General features: G+C 39.9%; 1 protein-coding gene and 1 non-coding gene across 2 annotated transcripts; both read left to right on the top strand.

Moving 5' to 3' along the window:
• The first annotated feature begins 1,819 nt into the window (after nt 1-1,819).
• Nucleotides 1,820-20,618, top strand: IL22RA2 (interleukin 22 receptor subunit alpha 2). The gene is made up of 5 exons (XM_045814770.2): nt 1,820-2,113; nt 2,796-2,931; nt 5,255-5,433; nt 18,346-18,515; nt 19,966-20,618. The coding sequence occupies exons 1-5, from the start codon at nt 2,053-2,055 to the stop codon at nt 20,113-20,115; spliced, it is 696 nt and encodes a 231-aa protein (XP_045670726.2). The 5' UTR covers nt 1,820-2,052; the 3' UTR covers nt 20,116-20,618.
• LOC123803371 (U1 spliceosomal RNA) lies at nt 17,009-17,170 on the top strand. The gene has a single exon (XR_006782864.1). It is a non-coding gene; the product is annotated as a U1 spliceosomal RNA (small nuclear RNA).
• Nucleotides 20,619-22,050: the final 1,432 nt, after the last annotated feature.

The following is a 22,050-nucleotide window of genomic DNA, read 5'->3' as shown; positions in this document are numbered from 1 at the left end:
ATTCTGTATAAATTCTTCTGCTTCCAAATTGGTAGGATTTTAGAATTTAATTTTACCTTCTCATCTACCTGAGGTGTTGTGGCAGGATTGGCTTTTAGGTTGATTATGATATTACACAACTAGAGAGCTCCTTGAATGCTTACAGGACTGGTTTGGTTTCTGCAATTTAACATAGCACAAAACTTCACACGTCTTTGAGAGAATTCAGTTCTTAGTATATTCTGTGCTCTTCTCCCTTCCCCTCTAACTGTCCCTTCTTTGTTCTACAAAGTCAGTAACCCAGTGGAAACCCCAATTTCATGGTCTGCTGCACTACTTATTAAACCTTGAATTAAAATATTTTTCTTTTTTTCTTAACTGGAATTTGGGGCAATTGGGTTGCTTCAAAACGAGAGCCATTCGCGTGGAAGATATGGAACATCAGTAGTTCAAACACAAGTTTCACTCCTCCTCCCCCACATAAAAGCCAAGATTAATGTGGGTGGCTCAGTCAATTGGGCGTCTGACTCTTGATCTCAGCTCAGGTCTTGATCTCAGGGTTGTGAGTTCAAGCCCCGCATTGGGCTCCATGCTGGGCATGGAGCCTACTTAAAAAAACAAACAAAAACAAGTGAATGCTAAGTCTAGAGCTCACTGGGTAGTGTCAGTAAGCAGGTGCTGCTGAGAAGCCTAGAGGACAAGGAACACCAAGAAGTTGCAAAGGGAGCCTAAGATCTGTGGCATGTTTCTTCCTTGAAAGCTTTTGTTCACTTCTGAGCAGTGGAAATCTCACCTGGAGGAGACAAGGGGTCTGGTTCAGAAGTCAGACACAGCGTGGAGGCGCTGGAAAGCCTGGCGTTATCTTCACAGACCCCTCCATACTGCTCTGGCAGTTACGTCTACTCCCCTTTACAAGTGGGCTTTGGAAGGCAGGGGCGATGTGTGTCTTTACCGCGGCTGCACCCTTGCTGCTGGGAGTCATCAGGCAGCCAATGTTTGTTCAATGTTACTGAACGAAGGGCTGAAGGAGAAGCGCTTAGCAGCCCTCCCTAGTACTTACTACAGAGGCTCTTCTACCAAGAACTTAAAAGAGACTACCGAGGTATTTCCTCTTTTGACCTAAAAATCCTCACTTAAAGAATCATGACTCTCTTCTTGTGCTTGAACGTACAATTTTAGTGCCTCTACAAACATGCGGTTAAAAAAATTGGTAAGAAAAATGAATATAATGAATCATAGGTGAAGAACAGATGACCTAGTTCGATCAGATTTCAAAGAAGATACCGAAAAGTCAGAATGTAGCTCAAAATGATTGTCCTCCACATTCAACCTTTTAAGGACTCCTGTAGTTTGACAGCTCAAAATCTTTCTCAGATGGCTGCAAATGGAGGGTGGGAATAGAAAAGGAAGAGCATTAGTTGAGTGGGGCCCTGGGCCACCATGGACTGGGAAGACGGATGAGTAGGGCAGAGAAGCCCTGTGGAGAGCCAGAGGGTATGGAGGGTATGAGGTATACCCAGGAAGTTACTCAGAGAGCTTCCAAGAAGGGAGGAAAAGGAAGAATCAACCAGAGACCCTACCAGCCTGAACCACAGCCAGGAGCCCAGGGATGCTGTAACTGCCAAGTACATTTCTCAGAATCACTCCGCCAGTCACATGCTGGTGGCTGGCAGCTCCTCTGTGTCCCAGGGCTAGACTCCCTGAGGGCCCCACGAGCTGTTTTATTCCCTCACCTTCTAGTGCCTTGCACAATTCCTGCCCTACCCTGCCCTGCAGTCTGCCAATCCTCAGTGTTTTGCCTTTTCAGAGCGAACAAAGTCCCAACAAAAACAAGCTTCCATATTGAAGTGACTTACGGCAAATATTTTTTGAAGTGATTTTTATACTTTTATAATAACCCTAAAATAATAAACAACATAGTGTGTTAAAAAAGTGAAATTGTAGTTGCTTCAAGGAACCATGGTTAAACCCAGAGGGGATGTCCAGCATGAGGATTCTTCAGTTTCCTCTTCTGTCCAGAGCTGAGCTCTCAGTGAAGGGACCACTGGTTGCCTGGCCAGTCGCGCTCCAACCATGACGCCTAAACATTGCTTTCTAGGCTTCCTCATCAGTTTCTTCCTGACTGGTGTAGTAGGTAAGTGCTTCACGTCTTTTTAATTGCTCACAACTTTGTCATCTGAGTTTGCTCAAGGGATTGTTGAAAACGGCTCTAGTGCTTTTCCGGGCTTTGTCAAATGTTCAGCTTTCTTCTGACATGAAATGGTGAGAACAGATATGGGGTCAGTTTCTCTCCACAACTTGCATAACTCCAGGTAGACTTAATAAGTAGCTACTAAAGAGGAGACACTTGAGAAATTCATATCCTGAGAAAGGAGAAACCGAGTCCTGGGCTGAGGGCCTGGAACCAAAATGGATCCCAGGCAAAATTTTGCCTCAGTGTGGCCAGTAATATAATGGCTCCTAGGAAAGTGGGTGAGTGGCCTTGGTGTGGGCTTTTCATCGTGGTCATTACATTCCATCACCATCACAGAAGGGACTGAGGACACTATTTCTTCACTGCTATTTACTCCCTCTGGAGCTTGGGAATGGGGTGGGAGGATATCATTTACATTTTACAGTTGTTCTGTAACTTGAACGTGCACAAAAATCCTTCCATTCAAGATTGAAAATGTTGACTTCTGGGCTCCACCTTTCCTATCTGTACTTCTAGCAACTACTTTAGGAAATCCTTCTGCAGGCATCCCACTGCGAAGTATTGCTAAGCACAATGGTGACCATGTTAATGTTCAAAGTTTTTCCTTCTCTTTGTATTTTAGAAACTCAGTCAGCCCCTGAGTCTCTGAAGCCTCAGAGAGTACATTTCCAGTCTCGGAATTTCCACAATATTCTGCACTGGCAGCCTGGGAGAGCTTGCACCAGCAACAGCAGTGTCTATTTTGTGCAGTACAAAATGTAAGTAATTTGAGCTTCCTCCGGGGGATCAAGATGGCCACTGGAATCACATGCTCTAGAATGCGGGGCTCTAGAATGAAAAAGTTAGGCTCTTTTTTCAGTTTCATGGGATTGAGAAGAAGCAGAGGTAGGGATAGGAGTGTCTTGTCTCCTTGAAAGCTGCCTGGGGACACAAAATGCACGAGAATGAGCAGCCTGTTGGGGAGAAGCTTCAGGCCTCAGAGACCCAGTGCCCAGACCTCACCGGCTGAGCCTTTGGCTTCACAGCGGAGCCTGGCACGTGGTGGGATCCCTCCATGTTTATCTAGCGAATGTTGGAAGCGACTTGCTTAGCACATAGTAGGTACTCAACCAAGCTGACGAAGCCCCTGTGGGACACATGGAGATGAGTGTACAACGTATATTTTTAATTCCAAAGTCATTTTTGAAAACTTAGAAAATTCTTTTCAAAAACAAATGGCTGCTTTTGTAACGTGCTGCAGCATGTCTGTGCTCTTCAGGCTGCTTCTGGGGGATCATTGCCAAAACTCAGATAGAATCAATTCCTTTCCTGGATCAAGGCCTGGAAACAGAAGCTCCCAATTTGCAAACGGCATGTTTTTCCCCCCATACATTTCGGGGGGGGGGGGGGTTTGAGTCTCCTCCTTCTCTTCCATAGTTTGAGATGCTGGCTGAGAGATACTGAGAGAGCAGATATTACAGTTTCACGTTCACGATTTTTCATTCGAAATTCAGAAAATCAGATGTAGCTGTGAACCAAAATAGCAATTTTTATTCCATACACTCATCCACGTCTCTCTAGCACGGGGGTAGGTTCAAAGTCTGATTTTCCCATTAATTAACCTCTTGTTAATGTCACAAGAACTATTTCCAGAAGTTTTTCAGTCTTTAACTGCTGCTGCATTTCTCAACATATTTTGTATAGCAACTGTAAAATTTTTATGCATCTTTACAATAAAGATTTCTCCATTCTAAAAATAGATTTGTGCGTAGTGGGAGATACTCCAGCATATAGAATGTAGGGATTGGTGGGTTGTTGTTGGGTTTTTTTTTTATACATTCCCCTTAGGCAATATAAATAGGGCCTATTTGTGGTCCAGTGTTAAAAGTGGATTAGAAGTTGTTTCAAGAAGATTAAACTTCTGGACCCCATGGGAGAATTTAATACTTGTAATTATTTTTCTTAAAGAGGGCTCCCAAACTTTGAGATTCAGAAGACTTGGATCCGTTCCTCTCTATACGGTATTTTCAAGAGCACAGTACAATTTTATATTTTTCAAACCTTTCACTTTGGTTCTATTCCATTCACATGGGTCTACCGTTAGTATCTGTCCCACTTAGGAGACGACAAAAGAAATGAGGTATCACATTACAAAGAGAAGCCAGCCACTATAGCTAAATTCAGCTAGCAAAGACCAAGTCTCAACAATAAATAACAATTAAAAACATCAAATGGTGCTCCATGTTTGTAACTGGCTCTGCTGTCATGGTATCCTTTGATAAAATGCCACTGCTGCCATCATACAGTTTACAGAGTACAGACACCGAAGTACCCCTCATTATATGGCTGGAGAGCTAGATTTCAAGTCTTTCCACAAATATTTTGGGAAGACTTTTGCCCCAGCTTCTCATCTCTACTCTGTGCCCACATCGTCTTATTGCACCGTTTCTGATTTGTGAGGGAAAACGAACGGAACAATTAATCTTCCCTTCTGCTGTTACACCATCTCATACTCTTGGGCTGAGTCAACTTATCTGTGTCTTTGCCCTTTTTTTCAAGGGCTGCCCTCCCTCACTCCTAGCTCCTGATTATAGGACTCCCTCACTACAACCCTTACTCCATTTTCAACAAAAAGATCGACCAGATGCGTTGGGTAAGCAATACCTGAGATGAAAAGTGGTAACGACTTCTCAGAATCAGCCACATTACTCAACAGCAGGCTGATGAGAAGTGAAGAAAACCACAGGGCTGAAACCTCAGAAACATTAAGGATGTGGGAAGCTAGTACTCAAAACTGGAAGTTGGTTCATATACCAGAAGAAAAACTTCACTAAGTATTAAAAACCCCAAAACCCTTTTGCTACAAATACAGAAGGTGTCAGGCTTGAGTTTATCTTTCAGCAACATAATGCTTTGATTAACAAGAGTAAAAATTTTTTTAAAGATATTTGAGAGTAGTCAGAAGCTTTCATAGGGGTACTGATGTTGGAGGACAAATCCCAACCAGGCTAAAAAATTAATAGACTGAAAAAAATGGAAGGCTCCTTCAATGGGGGGGGGGAACCCAACAACCCTCAGACCTTTGTCTTTTCCCTTCTATAGATATGGACAGAGACAATGGAAAAATAAAGAGGACTGTTGGGGTATTCTAGAATTCTTTTGCGACCTTACCAACGAAACATCAGAAATACAGGAACCTTACTATGGGCGGGTGAGGACCACCTCGGCTGGGATCCACTCTGGCTGGACCATGACACAGCGCTTCACTCCCTGGTGGGAAAGTGAGTTCCATGGAGTTTCTTTGTATTTGCTCTTCCTGCCCCTGAGTAGCCCCACAGAGCAGGCCGTGTGCTTTGCTGAACTCTACGGCATCATCTCATTTGACCTAATTCTCAGAACAACCGTAGAAGATGGCTTTTACTGTCCTTATTTTATAGCCCATGAAATCAAGGCCCTGAGGCTCCCGTGGTTGGCCAGGGGTCCTGGCTTGCACAACCCAGGTCGGGATTCACATTCTGCTGCATCTGGCTGCAGAGCCCACAAGCTAGCCTGCTGCCAGACTGCTATCTCCTAGGAAGAAAAGTAGTTTCAGACAGCAGACAAGGAGTCCTAATGCTCTAGTCCTTTCCTGAGCATGGGAGTGAAGTTCCTATTGAGGAAATTAAGACTTTTTGTCATTCCCCTAAACGGGAGACCAAAAGTTTGCTCTTATATCCATTCTTCAATGACATATATTCTTTTTCTAATTTAGTCATAATCCTAGAATAATATAATCTAAAATGTAAATTATAAGATAAACCATTACCATGTAAAAGAGTAGACAAAAGGGGAAGAGAAAAAGAAGAGTGCTTAGTGTGTGTGTGTGTGTGTATATATATATATATATATCAAAGCAAGAAAGAAAATCTGGATATTTACTGCAGTCCTCATAATCACCACTAGTCATGAAGGTAGTTAATATTTATAACTTCTCTCAGTGTTATCTCAATGCCCGCTTTCTTTCCAGCCAGTACCTCAGCTCTTCACTCTCATGGAGTTGGGGTCCTTTTGGTCTTTCCTGTATCCATTTAACAATCTTACATTAATTTTATTATTGAATATAGGAGCTCTAAGAGGCACCCCAGAGGATAGCCAGGAATACTTCTACCTGGTCCTATTGTCTATATAGCAACTCTGCTTCCCCTTGATACTTGGAACCAGTTGCCCCAGACAACACACAAGGACCTCATTTTCTCCTTGTTGGTTAAATGGCATGAAGAGCTCCAAACAGTCAGGAGGCAGCTTCAAGTTCCAACAACCATTGTTAAAATCAAGTGTATGGGAAACAAACCCTTTCATGAGTCGTTCACCGTATTTAATAGTGAGGATCAGCCCTCCCACTTCCACTTCTTACGTCCTAGGCCAGTGAATGCTATCTGTGACAGAAACGGCACCATATACTGGTCACAAGATTAGAGCATATACCAGTTCATATACCACCTCACAAGGTCCTGTCTCTCAAACTGAGTTTTTAGTTAGCTACTTTACCTTCCTACGAAGCCAGGGGTTTCTGAGTGATGGGCTATATCAGAAGACCAAATATTCCTGCGGGTATGAGACTGACTTGACCTCTTCCACATTAAGTTGGTTCTTCTCTCATCACCAATGTATCGTTGAGTATTATGCTCATGAATAAGACAGTTGCTACATTCACTGTGGGGTGGTCAGCGGGACTGCTGATAAAATCATTGAAGTAGAGAAGACAAATCTATCATCAGGAAAGTGTCCATTCCACTGCCTCTTGTCCCCTCACTGTTAGAAGGGATAAAAAAAATCTATATACAGTGAACTATACTAGGGGTTCAGCATTGGTCCTTACAGAGAAGTTGGACTGTCAGTTGTGTCAGCCTAGCCTTGGCCAGAGGAAGTCCATATTGTTGAGTCTATATATAGTCCCCATCCCTTTCACACAGCCATTTTGTTCATGAGCCTAAGGAGCAAGCATGAGACCCTGGAGAAATAAATTTTCACTGCCTCCACGTAGAGTTTTTAAAACAACTTTATTGAGATATAATTGGCACCCTTTTCAATCACCTATATAGTGTGTACAATTCAGTGGTTTTAGTATATTAATAGATATCACAACCATCATCCTCAGCCAATTTTAGAACATTTTCATTACCTCAAAAAGAAACACCATACCCCTTGGTTATCACCCTCCTAGTTTCTCATTTCTCCAGCCCCTTCGCCCAAGGCAACCACTAATCTACTTTCTGTATCTATAGAGTTAGGAACTCTAATATTCTTGACATTTCACATGAATGGAATATGTGGTCTTTTGTGACTGGCCACTTTCACTTAGCAAAATGTTTTTAAGGTTCATTTACGTAGCATGTATCAGTACTTCTTCCTGTGGCTGAATAATATTTCAGTACATGACTATATCACATTTTGTTTATCTATTACTCAGTTAATAGACATTTGAATTGTTTTTACATTTTGGCTATTATAAATAGTGCACCTATAAACATTCATGTACAAGTTTTGTGTAAACAAATGTTTTTATTTCTCTTAGGTATATACATAGAAGTGAAATCCCTAGGTCTCATGGCAACTCTATGTTTAATCATTTGAGGAACTGCCAGACTATTTTCCAAAGCAGCTGCACCATTGTACATTCCCTTCAGCAGTGTATGAGGGTTCCTATTTCTCCACATCCTTAGCAATACTTACCCGACTTTTTGATTATAGCTGTCTTAGTCGGTATGAAGTGGTATCTCATGTGGGTTTTTTTTTTGTTGTTGTTGTTTGTTTGTTTGTTTTGTTTGAGAGAGAGAAAGCACAATAGCAGGGTGAGAGGAAGAGGGGGAAGCAGACTCCCCACTGAGCAGGGAGCCTGACGCTAGGCTCGATCCCTGGACTCCGGGATCATGACCTGAGCCAAAGGCAGGCACTTAACTGACTGAGCCACTTAGGTGTCCTCCTCATGTGGTTTTTGATTTGCATTTCCCTGATGATTAATAGTGTTGAGTATCTTTTCATATGTTTATTGGCCATTTGTATTTCTCTCTTGGAGATTTATCTATTTAGATCATTCACCCATTTTTAAGTTGGATTATTTGTCTTTTTATTATTAAGTTGTAAGAGTTCTTGATATATTATGGATACCAGACCTTAGTCAGTTATGTGATTTTCAAATATTTTCTCCCATTCTGTGGTTTGTCTTTTCACTTTCTTGATGAAGTGATTTGAAGCACAAAAGTTTTTAATTTTGATGAAATCCAATCTGTTTTTTCCCTGTTGCTCATGCTTTTGGTAATATCTAAAAATCTTTTGCCAAATCTAAGGCTATGGAGGTTTATCTCAAGTTTTCTCAAAAAGAGTTTTATAGTTTTAGCTCTTACATTTAGGCATTTGATTCATTTTGAGTTTATTTTTGTGTATGGTGTGAGGTAAGGGTCCACCTTCATTCTTTCATAAATGGCTATCCAGTTGTCCAGTGTCATTTGTTGAAAAGGCTATTCTTTTACCCTTGAATGATCTTGGTGCTCTTGGTGAAAACAAGTTGATCATAGACCTGTGGGTTTACTTCTAAATTTTCAATTTGATTCCAATGATCTATGTCTTTCCTCATGCCAGTACCACGCTGTCTTTTGTTTTGTTTTGTTTACGATTTTATCTATTCATTTGAGAGAGAGAGAAAGAGTGGGGTAAAGTGGCAGAGGGAGAGGGAGAGACTTCCTGCTAAGCCGTGAGCCCGATGCCCGGCTCCATCCCAGGACCCGGGATCGTGACCTAAGCTGAAGGCAGGCACTTAACTGACTGAGCCACCCAGGCACCCCCACCCTGTCTTGATTACTGTTGCTTTGTAGCAAGTTTTGAAATTGGAAAGTGTGAGCCCTCATACTTTGTTCTTTTTCAAGATGGTTTTGGCTATTCTGGGCCCCTTGCAATTCTATATCCATCTAGATTTTTGAAAGCTTCCTTTTGGCAGGTGTATTTTGCTTTGCATTCACATGGACACAGAAATATTTGCTTAGGGGTCCATCGATATACTTTTTATCCAGATCTCCTGCAACCAACTGAGTGTGTATAACATTGTAACAGTCCACTTCTGGCCAGTACCATCATGTATGTCATGCAGAACCTTCTGGGAACCAGGCTGCTGCTTCTTTTTTTTTTTCTTCTTAAGGTAAATGGTCATAAGGGACTCTTCTAGATGCCATAACTATAGAGGAGGAAAAAGTAGTTGGTCGGTAGGTGTAGTTGCACTGAGAAGATAAACTAAATTGATGGTAAGACCTGCTAGAGGCTGGATTCCTATAATCTATTTCCACTTAATGTTGGCATGTTTTTGAGCACTTCGTGATGTTCTGTATCAGAGGACACCCAGTTCATGATCGGAAATTCAGGTCACATGTTTCCTTGATATCCCTTGATTCAAGTGTTCAGTTTATATCAGGGCTCAGGAAGTCTAGAACTTTTTCTCAAAAGAAAAATAGCTATTTTCTAAAGAGCGTATAGCTTTGTTCCAAAAATCCGAGGACTTAGAATTGCCACAGTCTCTAAATAGCATCCTGATCTGCCACAGATAATTTGAAGATTGTTGGATTTCCTGGACCATAAAAGACAAGTGGCCAAGCTGCTTGTTTGCAACAGAAACTAGTTGAGAAGTCTGTCATTTCGTCTGGGTCCTTTTCAAAGCTCAAAATCTTATGGGTTACTTTGCAAATGGGTAACACACCTAAATGTGGTATGTGTTTCCGACAAAATGCACAGTGGCCCAACAAACGCAGTGAATCTTTCTTAGTGGTAGAGGATGCAAAGTGAAGCAACTTGCCTTTCACTTGAGAGGAAATATCTCAACAAACCCCAGAGGAAATTTTGCTCCAACACTCTGCTTCAGTGTATCTTACTAAAACATCTACAGTGCGTAGGAATTTAGGTATACAAATTTCAATCAGTATCGTGTGAGCAGTTTAGTGGATACCTTGTGGTACAAAGATCAAGGACTCTGTGTATTATATGTGACAGAGACCCAGATGACAACGAAAGCCAAGTGAAAGGAAATTGTTCTGATGCTTTCTAATTATTGGACAGAGGAAAGAAAACACCCTCCAGTCCAGAGCTCTATTGATCGGCTCCAGCACAGAGACACTGTAACTGAATAGCAAGCACACCACGGTCACCACCTGAGTACACTTACAATGATCCCTTTGATTATTCAAGATTATTGTTATTTATCTTTCTGGAAGAGGAGGGTATACTTCAAATAAATGAGTCAAGTGGGGAAGTGATACATCTCACTACCCCTGCATTTTTCAAGGCGTTTTTGATGCACAAATTTTGTTCAAAAGAGAAACTCCGTTGGCTTCCACTTGGCCTTCCATCCCGTAATAACTTCCATGCCACAGATCAGGGAACCAGAATGGAAATGAATCCTGTCAGTTGTTGGGTATATCTCATTAAATTTACTTTCATTACCTGACCACTATAAGAATGCACTGTAAGAGGCATTCTGAGTCTGCGGAGATTATCATCAACTCAGAATCAGGGTCCCATTACTGGCCAGAGTTTGTACTTACTTTCTCCAATTCACAATTATCCTCTAGGGAAGGATGAAAGAAGATTTATCATAAAACTGGTAGCAGTGTTATTTGACTTGCCTTCCAAATCTCACCCTAGTGATCTAACTAGTGCCATATCCAATTAAATCCAAACTAATTAGATCATGTCCAGAATGGTAGATGCATTGGAATTTAGAAAAAGTCATCTTTAGTTTTGCAAGTCTTCAAGTAGTAGAAGAGTGGAATGGGGGTTAAGAAAACTATCCATGGCATCTAGAACAGTATTTCTTGGAACAACTTGAGATTCAAGCCCAATACACCCCACCAATTCTCTGGTTGAGGAAATGGAGACTGCATGACTATGCTGGTATACAGCAAAGAGGGAGTTTGCGGAGTAGTTTAATTACTGTATTTGAGCCTAGTAAAGGGGTCAAGTTCAAATTTGTTCCTCAAATAAGGCTTTCTTGAGTGTGATCCACTAGGTTGATAAGATTAGCCAAAGACATTGGCTGAGATGAGCTTCAACTCAATTACATCTTAATTTAGATAGTGTTGTGTCAAGAAGAGTTTGTGATCTCTCTGTGTGACCTTTCTATGAAGGAAAAACCCCCAAAAACTAAAAAAACCTTCTGTCAGGACCTCTTAAGAAGAAAGCAAAACTGGAGCTCCTCTTGTTGAAGAGATAATGAGAGCCCTTCTCACTTGCCTGTTTCCTTACCTCTAGCTTTGCCTCTCCTGTCACAGGTCCTGAGGCTTTCTGAAGATAATGTTTTGGTTTGTTTTTTTAAGATTTTATTTATTTACTTGACAGAGAGAGAGAGCCAACAAGAGAGGGAACACAAGCAGGGGGAGTGGGAGAGGAAGAAGCAGGCTCCCAGTGGAGGAGCCTGATGCGGGGCTCGATTCCGAAACGCCGGGATCACACCCTGAGCCGAAGGCAGATGCTTAAGGACTGAGCCACTCAGGCGCCCCTGAAGATAATGTTTTAAAAAACACGTTGCTAAGCTATTAGGACAGCTTGTTCCTAGAGTCTGTGATACAGGCCTAATGAATCAACTGGCTGCATTGACTCACCTGAGACATGTTTCTGAACATTGGGGTGTGGTTTTAGGTTAAGGGGTTCTGGCTCCTGGTATCTACCTAGGGAAAAAGCAACATCACAAAAAACACAAACAAACAAACAAACACGAAACACTTCTTAAGTTAAGCAGCATTTGAGGCTCAGTATGATTTCAGTTATCTAAAACCATATTTTCTTGAATTAAAAACAGCTGTGGAGTTTTAAACTAGGCCTGATTTTCTAATGGAGTGACTTAAAGTCAGATTAAATAATCACCTTGGCTCCATTCATTCCACAAGTATTTATGAAGCACTTACTATGTTCTGGGCATTATGCTAGGTCCTGGGGAGAAAATAGCAAGCACAGCAGACACAAAGAAGTTTCTTCCTTCATAGAGATTTCTGTTTAATGGAGAAGACAGACTTTAATAAAATAATAATACAAACAAACGTAACACGATACCAATGGCAGACGGTACAAAAGAGACCCACAGTGCTATGGGAGCCTAGTCAAGGAGGGACCTGACCAGGGATGTCAGGAAGAGCATCTCTGGGGAAATGACACTTGAGCTAATATCTAAGATGAATAGAGGTTAACTAGACAAAAATGTTGAAGGATTTCCAGGCAAAGGGAATAGCACTGGCAAAAGCCCTCTGGCAGGAGGAAGTAGGTCAAGTACAAGAGACTGAAAGACAAATGCATGGTGAAGAAGAGTGGGCAGGAGGAATGTGAAATAAGAGGGGACTGGAGAGATAGACCAGGAGTGAAAATTTTCTATTAAGGAGTTATGACTTCTTCCAGAAAAATATAAAGTAATTTTTTTAAAAAGATTTATTTATTTGGGCGCCTGGGTGGCTCAGTTGGTTAATCATCTGCCTTCGGCTCAGGTCATGATCCATGAGTCCCAGGATCGAGCCCTGAATCAGACTCCCTGCTCAGCGGGGAGTCTGCTTCTCCCTCTGCCCTTCACCCAACTTGTGCTCTCTCTAGCTCTCTCTCTGTCTCAAATAAATAAGTAAAATATTTTTAATTAATTAATTAATTAATTAATATTAGAGAGAGAGAGTGCATGAGGAGGGATAGAGGCCAAGGGAGAGAATCTCAAGCAGACTCCCCACTGAGCACAGAGATTGACATGGGGCTGGATCTTACCACCTGGAGATCATGACCTGAGACGAAATCAAGAGTCGGACACTTAATCGACTGAGCCACTCAGGTGCCCCTGGAAAAATATAAATTAATTTTAATCAGGGATGACATGATCAGATTTGTGTATTGAAAAGATGACTTTGGCTATATCTGGAAGTACAGATCAGAAAAAGAAGAGATTGGACACAGGTAATCAAGTCAGTTGAGTTCTTGTAATAGTCTGTAAGAGTTGGGATTTGGCTTGAATTAGGATAATGGAGAGGAAAACTATAGAAAATTTTTCATTGAGGAGGCATTTGGCAGGAAAAAATGGCAAGGCTTGCATATAGAAATAAGGAAGAAGGACATATCAAAGATGACCTCCAAGCTTCCAGCTTGCATAATTGGATGAATCGCTGAAATTTTTTTATGAGGTTTGATGGAAAAAGACCAACGTGATGGGGTACAGAGTATTGGAGATCATAAACCAATTTTGAATATGTTGAGTTTAACATGCTTTTCAGATATCCAAGGGAAATATCTCTGCAGATCCCCAACTCTATTAGACACACATTTGCGTGTAGTACAATGGGCATTGACAGGACTGCCTAGGCAGGAAGAAGTATTGAGAAGGAGTTCTGAGTAAGGCCAGGTATTGAAAGAATCTCCAGAAAGGATGCCTGAGTTGGGAAGATAAATCTCAAAAGGAGACTGAGAAGTAATAGCCAACAAGGTAGGAGAAACCCAGCGGACTGATATATTTGTGAATACTCTGGGAAGAGAATGTTTCAAGGAAAGAGCAGTTGAGTAAAATGGCCTTGTGAGGTCAAGTACTCTTAAACTGTCCATTGTAACACAATCACAATTCAGTGCATAGGTCAAGAATGGTCACTCAGTTGCAAAGCTCAGCATCCTAGATTATGCACCAGGAGCTCCTGTGATGTCTGCATCCAGGCTCACTGGCATTCTAGGCCAATACTTGAAATACATACTTCACCTGTATTTAAGATGAAGTATCACATTAAGCAACCAAATCTAAGATAATGAAGGTACACATTCAAAAGACAGGTTCTGCATGCATACGATTAAAAGAAAATTCTTCAATAATAATAACTTGGGCCAGAAGAGGCAAAGATTGATCAGCTTACACATAAATATTTTAATGAAAAAAAAAACACAACACAGTAGCATTTAATCTTGCCAGTATTCATCTTTAACTAATGTCTACCAATTGAAGTGAGTCTAAACTCTGAGTCACATTATTAGAAAAGGACAGGATTTTTTGGCTTTTGGGTTTGTTTGTTTTTTTTTTTTTTTGGTACTAGATATGTGAAAAGAATGTTAGAAATACGTTTATCCAGGAGAAAATTAAATATACATCAAACTAGCCTACAAAACTAAGCAATAACTCATTCTTCTCAGTTTGCAAGGGATAGACAAGGGGTCTGTGGTCACTGGAATTTGGAGCATGGAAATCACAAAGAGGATTAAATACCAACCACTTCACAAAATTAAAGTGTAAACAAAGGGAAACTCCTTCACCAAGCAATTAGGCAAAATTTCTCATGTTTGAAAAGTGAATTAACAACTTTTGGTTTCAGATTAAATGGGGTAGGGCGGGAAGTTGTGAGGGTAGAAATCATCCTTTCCTAAAATGCTTATAAAGTCTGGATAAAACATTACACATTCTTTTAACTCTACGGAGGAACATGAAAGAAAGGAAGGGAAATCTCCGGGGGCCCGAAACAAAGTGGCTGGAAACCAGAAGGGAAGCCAGAGGATAAACAAAGTGAAGCCTTATTGTCCTCAGGGCATTTTCCCAACTTGGTAACTAGACCCTGAGTGGTAACAGCCATTCCTGGAGCAGAAGACGACGTTTCAGGCCCACACAAGGTGGAGAGTTACAACTAGTACCCTCACAAAACCTTGGACACTTGGAGGGGTCCTATAGATTAAAGAGCAGACTAAGAAAAACCCTTCCAAGAAAGAGGAAACAGAAGAGGGCGTATGTTTCAGTTTCGGCTCTGTTAGCAATCAGGTGTTTCCTAAATTCATAAAGGCTTGAGATTCAAATGTACCCAACTTTTGTGTTTCAGAAAACACCAGCTTGCGGTTGAACAAGGTTGATGGTGCCTCAGGACAGCTTGCAGACACAAAACCAAATACCAGAGTTCAGAAGCAATGCGACACACACAGGGTCATTTGATTTGTGTCCACAGTGTAGTTCAGTGGAGTCACTACGCTCTAAATGAGACTAAATAAAACAATAAATCTTGTTCCCCTACATGGCCCATTTACAAAATCAAGTCTGGCTGGCTGAAAACAATAAAACTCAGCAGCTGTGGCTTGTGGGCCAAAGTGCCTGCTTCTATTTTTGTAAATAAAATTCTATTGTAATATAATCACCCCCATTCATTTACATTTTGCCTGGAACTGCGTTCATACTACGTACAAGCAAAGGCAAAGTGGAGTAGTTACAACAGGTACACGTACCACCCGAAGGCTGAAGTATTTATTATCTGACCCTTTACAGAAACTGTTTGCGGACTACCATTCCATAAGATAACATGGGAGAATATTTTTCATGACTTTGGGATAAGCAGATCCCCTAAAGTACTAATGCTGTCGGAAATAAATGATAAATTGGACTACACTAAAATTAAGAATTTCTATTTATCAAAATAAACTATTAAAAAGATGAAAATGTAAATCACAGAAGATATTTGTACATTCTGAACATAAAGGACTATGTTCAGAATATACAAAGAACTCTTACAAATTAATAAGAAGAAGACCAGACAGCCAATTAAAGAATGGTCAAAAGACTTGAACGTTTCTTTGCAAAAGAGGACACCCAAATGGCCAATAGACACATGAAATTCCATTAGTCCTCAGGAAAACGCAACTCAGAAACACAATGAATTGGTACTATACATTTACCAGAATGGCCAAAACTAAAATTTATAAAAATAATAATGTCAAGTGTTACAATGTAAAAAATAGGAACTTTCATATACCACTTAAGGGAATATAAATTGGTGTGTCCGCTGAAACATGGAAACGTCTATAAAAGCTAAACTTATATAAAATAACCTAAGCCTGTGAATAAATTGTGATATTCATACAATTAAATACTACATAGCAATCAAAAGAACAAACTCTTGATACATGCAATATGGATGGATATATATATATATATATATATATATGAATATATATAGATATATATGAATATATATCGTTTGCTAGGGCTGCCATGGAATACCACAGAATACCACAGAATACCACAGACTGCCTGTTTAAGCAACAGAAATTTCCTTTCCCACAGTTCTGAGGCTACAAGTCCAAGGCCAAAGGGCCGGCAGGTTTGGTTTCTTCTTGGCTTTCTCTCTGTGTCCTCACATAGTCACCTCTCTGTGCTCATGCATATCCATGTCTTCTTATAAGGACACCAGCCATATTGGATTAGGGCCCACTCATACCACCCATGAACTCAGTATGACTTCATTTTACCTTAACTACCTCTTTAAAGGGCCTGTCTCCAAATACAGTCATATTCTGAGGTACTAGGAATTAGAGTTTCGTCCTATGAATTCTCAGGGGATACAATTCAGCCCATAATTTCATATATATATATATATTGTATGATTTCAAGAACTAATGTATATGGGGGAGCCTGGGTGGCTCAGTCAGTTCAGAATCCAGCTCTTGATTTTGGCTCAGGTCATGATCTTGGGGCCATGGGATCGAGCCCCACATTGAGCTCCACAGTCAGCATGGAGTTTGCTGAGGTTCTCTCTCTTTCTGCCCCTCCCCTGCTCATGTGCACATGCTTTCTCTCTCTCTCTCTCTCTCAATAAATGAATAAAATCTTAAAAAAAAAAACTAATGTGTATGGTGATAGAAGTCAGAACAATTGTGGTTATCTTCTGGGGTTAAGTAATGGGAGAGAACATGAAGGAACTTGCTAATAATGTCCTGTTTTTAATCTGTATAATAGCTATTCAGGAGTGTTTATTTGTAAAGATTTGTTGAGCCATATGATTTATTTATTTATGATTTATTTACCTGTCAATATCTATCTTACAGGTCAACAAAAGTTTATTTAGAATTTAAAAATTCGTACTTACCTGGTGGGGGAGATAGCATGATCACGAAGGAGGTACTCTCAGGGTGAAGCTCGTCCATTCACTCAGGTCATCCTGAGCCCTCGATTTCCCCAAGCACGGGGAACTCGGCTGCACAATTTCTGTTGGTAGGGGACTGTGTACATGCTTTCCTCCGACTTAAAAAAATTTAAAAATTAAATTTAAAAAATTCAAACAAAAACAACAAAAAAGAAAGTATCAATTTAAACATGTGCTTACAATAAAAACACAAGGGAGCAGATCAGTATAAGCAAGTTTGGAACAAACAGTCCTCTCCGGGACTAGCCTTTCAAATATTTATAATAGTGGAAGCAAATAGCAAAGTAAATAAAGACATAACAGAGGAAATAAAAGCGTAATTAAAGTACAAAATATTATTTTTAAGGGCCAAATAGATTGAAAAAAACCCAAATAGAGCTCATCAAAATGAAAAAAAAAATCATTGAACTAAAAAAAAAAATAATATGAGGACTTAAAGATCAGTTTAGACATGGCTGAATAGTAAATTGGTGCACTGGAAAACAGGTCTGAAAATAACAAATTCTAACAGATGGTGAATTGAAATTCTAGAAGTTAAGCATATATATCTTTCCATGCACCTATCTGTCCAGCTATCTGTCTAGCTATTATCTTTCTTATCTATCAAGAATGGTTAATTTTTGAGAATTATAAAAGATATGAATGTACAAACTGAAAATATATAATGAATACCAAACGAGAGAACAATATCCATCAAATAATTCATTACACCTAGGATTATTATAGTTAATCTGAGGAAAATTAAAGTGATGATTAATTTATCCAATTTTTTTTCTGAATTCATAATGATCTGGTTAATGATATCAAGATCCAAGGACCAAAAATTCTCACTCTGGATCGTTCCCATGCTATTCCATAGCATAAAACAGAATCCTGTTGAATGAATTTTATAGCAACATGTTCAAATGGTTTTAAAGCTACTTTGAAATTTTGCATCTTTAAGAACCTATGAAATATTTGCCCTACTGTCCTATGATTTCCACCCAAATAACTTTTTAAACTTCATTTCCCAAAACAGTTGCTATGGGCTGGGAAAATGATTGATAAATTTCTCCTTAAAGCTGAATCAGAAGGTATCAGTCTTTGCAAAGAAAAAATTATCTTTAAAGAAACTTCTCAGACATTCATATTTTAGGTGTCAGTAGTATCTCTTCATAATGATTTCTGCCAGATCTCTGAATTTAATCGTGACTTCTTGTTATTTATAATGTGTTCATGTGAAATATTGTTATTTTTTGAATGATTTGTCAAATTTTCCTATTCCTTCTCCAGCAAAAATAGATCCTCCAGTCCTGAATATAACCCAAGTTAATGGATCTTTGTGGGTGATTCTCCATGCTCCAAGTTTACCATACAGAGACCAAAAAGGAAAAAATGTATCAATAGAAAATTACTATGAGCTAGTATACCGAGTCTTTATAATTACTAATTCACTGGAAAAGGTAAGTTCAGGTGAATAGATAAGTTTAGTATTTTTCTTTTGTTTATTTTAGTAATATTTTAGCTCTAAAGTAGGTCCTCTTTTTTGCCACTAGATCCCCTCTTACTTTTCTTAACCTTTTTTAAAGTTCCTTCTCACTTCCACCCTCACTGATAAACAATTAGCTCTTGGCATCACTATTACAACTCTTGTGTTTGTGTATTTACGTTTGTGACTTTGCTCAGCTAGTGTTCACCTATCTTGCTTGTATATTCATAATTGGTGTTAATGATATTTAATTCCATTTAATGACCACACATACTCATTTTTATGGATTTTACACAAACTTTTTTTTTAGTGTTATTGATTCATTAGTTGCATATAACAACCAGTGCTCATCACAACACATGCCCTCCTTAATACGTATCACCCGACTACCCCATCCTCCCACCCCCCTCCCTTCTGTAACCCTTAGTTTGTTTCCCAGAGTCTAGAGTCTCTCATGGTTTGTCTCCTTCTCTGATTTCTTCCCATTCAGTTTTCCTTCCCTTCCTCTGTTGTCTTCCGAGCTATTCCTTATGTTCCACATGTGATGAAACCATATGATAATTATCTTTCTCTGATTGACTTATTTCACTTAGCATAATCCCCTTCAGTTCCATCCATGTCAAAGTAAATGGTAGGTATTCATCCTTTCTGATGGCTGAGTAATATTCTATTGTGTATATGAACCATATCTTCTTTATCCATTCATCTGTTGAAGGGCATCTTGGCTCCTTCCACAGTTTGGCTATTGTGGATGGTGCTGCTATGAACATTGGGGCACAATTTTTAAGTGGTTTTGGATCATGGCATTGTGTCTTTGTGGCAATTTTGCTAGAATATTTTAATCCACCATCAGTGCCTTTATCTTGTTTGATGCTTAATTGAATGTTGCTTTTCAGTGTCATCTAAGGCAGGGTTCCTTTGGTTCTAAGGAACAGAAACGTATTTGAACTGGTTCAAATAAAAAAAGGGGGAGGGGAGGAGTTTCATTAGGAGGTAACAAGTGATCTTAGTGACAGGTCGATGCAGGAAAGAAAGTGCTGCCAGGCTTTGAAGTGACTAGGAAGGACAAATGGAGACGTGGGTCTTGAAGGATCTGAGTTCATCTCTCTGGCCACAGGTTGTGTGTCTACAGTGGTCTCCATGTCTCCTCCATTCTCCTCACTGTACAGTGCAAATTCTTGGAAAAGAGACTCTGGCCACTGGGTCAGCCAGTCTACAGCCCTCATGTTGCACGTACACACCCATGACCTGCCCCGTTTATCAGGCTCTGAATGAGGACTCTGGAGGAGGATGTGTCTGGGAAGAAACCCTATAACCCAACTACTACTGAGACCATGGACAATTTATTAATTTTATCAAAAATAGAGCAAATTAGTGACTAACCAAAAACCATTTATCATCTTATTTTTCCCCTTTTTGTATAGGAGCAAAAGGTATATGAAGGAGCTGGCAGAGTTGTCAAAATTGGAACTCTGGCACCTCATGCTGGTTACTGTGTGGTGGCTGAAATGTACCAGCCCATGCTAGACCGAAGAAGTCAGAGAAGTAAAGAGCAATGTGTGGAACTTCCTTGAAGGGGTATGGAGTGCTCCACAACACGGAAATCAAAAGCTCTCTAAGAATGGGGGGCTCATGATTGAAGGATCTCACTGAAAGTTGTGTTTATATTTTCTTGATGCAGTGTTCACCATTACATCTTGGGGAGCTCTTTGTTTGTCCATTCTTTCTTCCTTTACATTTTACTTATAAACTAATTTAAGCACCACCTCTCAAAACATTGGAATTTATAGAGGAGGCAGAGAATAAAGGGCTCTCTGAAATGCAGAACTTTATTTCTTAATGTAACATCCCAACAACAATCTGCATTGCTCTAAGACAGCTAAGTAAACATTTGAGAGCCAAGGTTAGAGTAGACATTTAATAAAATATTGTTGGATTAATTTTTTTAAGATAACGTTACAGACAGAAACAATTCTGAAGCAATCCTTTTCACTCTCTATTGAAACAGTTAACTTGACATAGATAGGCCAATTTTTACATAAATGGAACTTTTACTTGAATGAATATTTTCCTATATGTTTCCTAGTTCATATGAATATACTTTTTCATACATTTCTATTATAAAATACTTCTACTTAAGAACTGGTATTTTCTTTTAAATTCTATGTAAATAAATAGTATTTGAAAAAACTTCTCATGATCTCTGGATTAATATCTAGATTAATATTGACAATAACATCTAAATACCAAAGGAATCCTATGCAATACAATATCCCTCATTTAATACATACTCACATTAAGGTTCTCTTTTCTGTGTTTGTTTTGTTTTTTAATATTGCCCTAAAATAATTTATCCTTATTCTCAAAATCCAGTAAATATCTTTCAGCAACAAAGTGAAAAGAAACTTTGACTCCAATTAATACCATACTTACTACTCAGCCCCCCAGGCAAAGGGTCTCTTGCTGGGGGCACCTTCATATTCTCTATATGCAAGGATGTTTTGAGTGACATTTTGACTGGGGGACATGGGGGATGGTTGGGGAGCAGGTAGAGAGGTTTGCTTGGAGCTGAAAGCACACAGCGGGAGGTAGGTATATTTGGGAGAGGAACTGAAGTGGGCAGAGATTATAGAGCTAAAGAAAACCATCAGAGACTTCCCAGCAGCTCCGCTCCCCCCCCCCCCCCCCCGCAACAAAGGTCTGTGGCCTAAGGCTTAGTGTGGCAACAAAGAGCTGCTTTCTCCACTCTGGGCTTAGTCTTGTATATGTGTTTAAGGCTGTCTTTCTTGTGAAGAGATACATATCAGGGAATATTTGTACAGTTCCTCATGAAAACTGCCCCGAGATGTGATTAAAAATACAGTAAATGCTTCTGGTTATATACAATTACACACAATAATAGATGGATTAAAAATAACCCAGAATTGCTTGGAGGGAGAAAGTAAGAGACAGAGCAAGAGCTAGAGAATTAGTTTCACTGCTTTCCCATATGGTCAGAAAAAATGAATCTGGGCATAGATCTAGAGACAATCTCAGCCCAATACCAAAAACTGACCATAAAAATGGATGAAGGGATGGTCATGTCTCTGGGCACATCCCTCAGCAGGTCCAGGCTTCAGTCCGTACAAGTCTGCATTTGCACATACATTATATCTCTAACCCTCACACCTGCCCACAAGGCAGTCATGATTATCATGGAAGAGATGGTCACTTACTCTACAGGCGAGCCTCCGATAAGTTGTGATTTGACAAGGTCAGAGACCATAGCTATCTGCTACACAGCTTAAGCACTTTTATCAGACCCTCTAGAACTTTCTCTGGGATTTTGTACATACAGATATCCCTTTAGTCTCCTAGTTAAAATTCCTTAAAAAAAAAAAGATTATTTATTTGAGAGAGAGAGTGTGAGTGGGGTGAGGGACAAAGGGAGAGAATCTTCAAGCGGACTCCCCACTGAGCACCTAGCCCAACACGGGGCTCAATTCCATGACCCATGAGATCACGACCTA

Source organism: Ursus americanus, chromosome 11 (genome assembly GCF_024610735.1).
Source record: "Ursus americanus isolate L20-20 chromosome 11, mUrsAme1.1.p, whole genome shotgun sequence".
NCBI lineage: Eukaryota > Metazoa > Chordata > Mammalia > Carnivora > Ursidae > Ursus > Ursus americanus.
Note: the sequence above shows the minus strand (reverse complement) of the source record. Positions and strands in the feature narration are given on the sequence as shown.

What these genes read in the sequence shown, in the direction of transcription:
- IL22RA2 (XM_045814770.2), top strand. Translation starts at nt 2,053, where the DNA reads ATGACGCCTAAACATTGCTTTCTAGGCTTCCTCATCAGTTTCTTCCTG. An exon ending in TATTTTGTGCAGTACAAAAT is followed by an intron (nt 2,932 to 5,254) that starts GTAAGTAATTTG and finishes TCCCTTCTATAG; the next exon opens with ATATGGACAGAGACAATGGA. An exon ending in CTTCACTCCCTGGTGGGAAA is followed by an intron (nt 5,434 to 18,345) that starts GTGAGTTCCATG and finishes TTCCTTCTCCAG; the next exon opens with CAAAAATAGATCCTCCAGTC.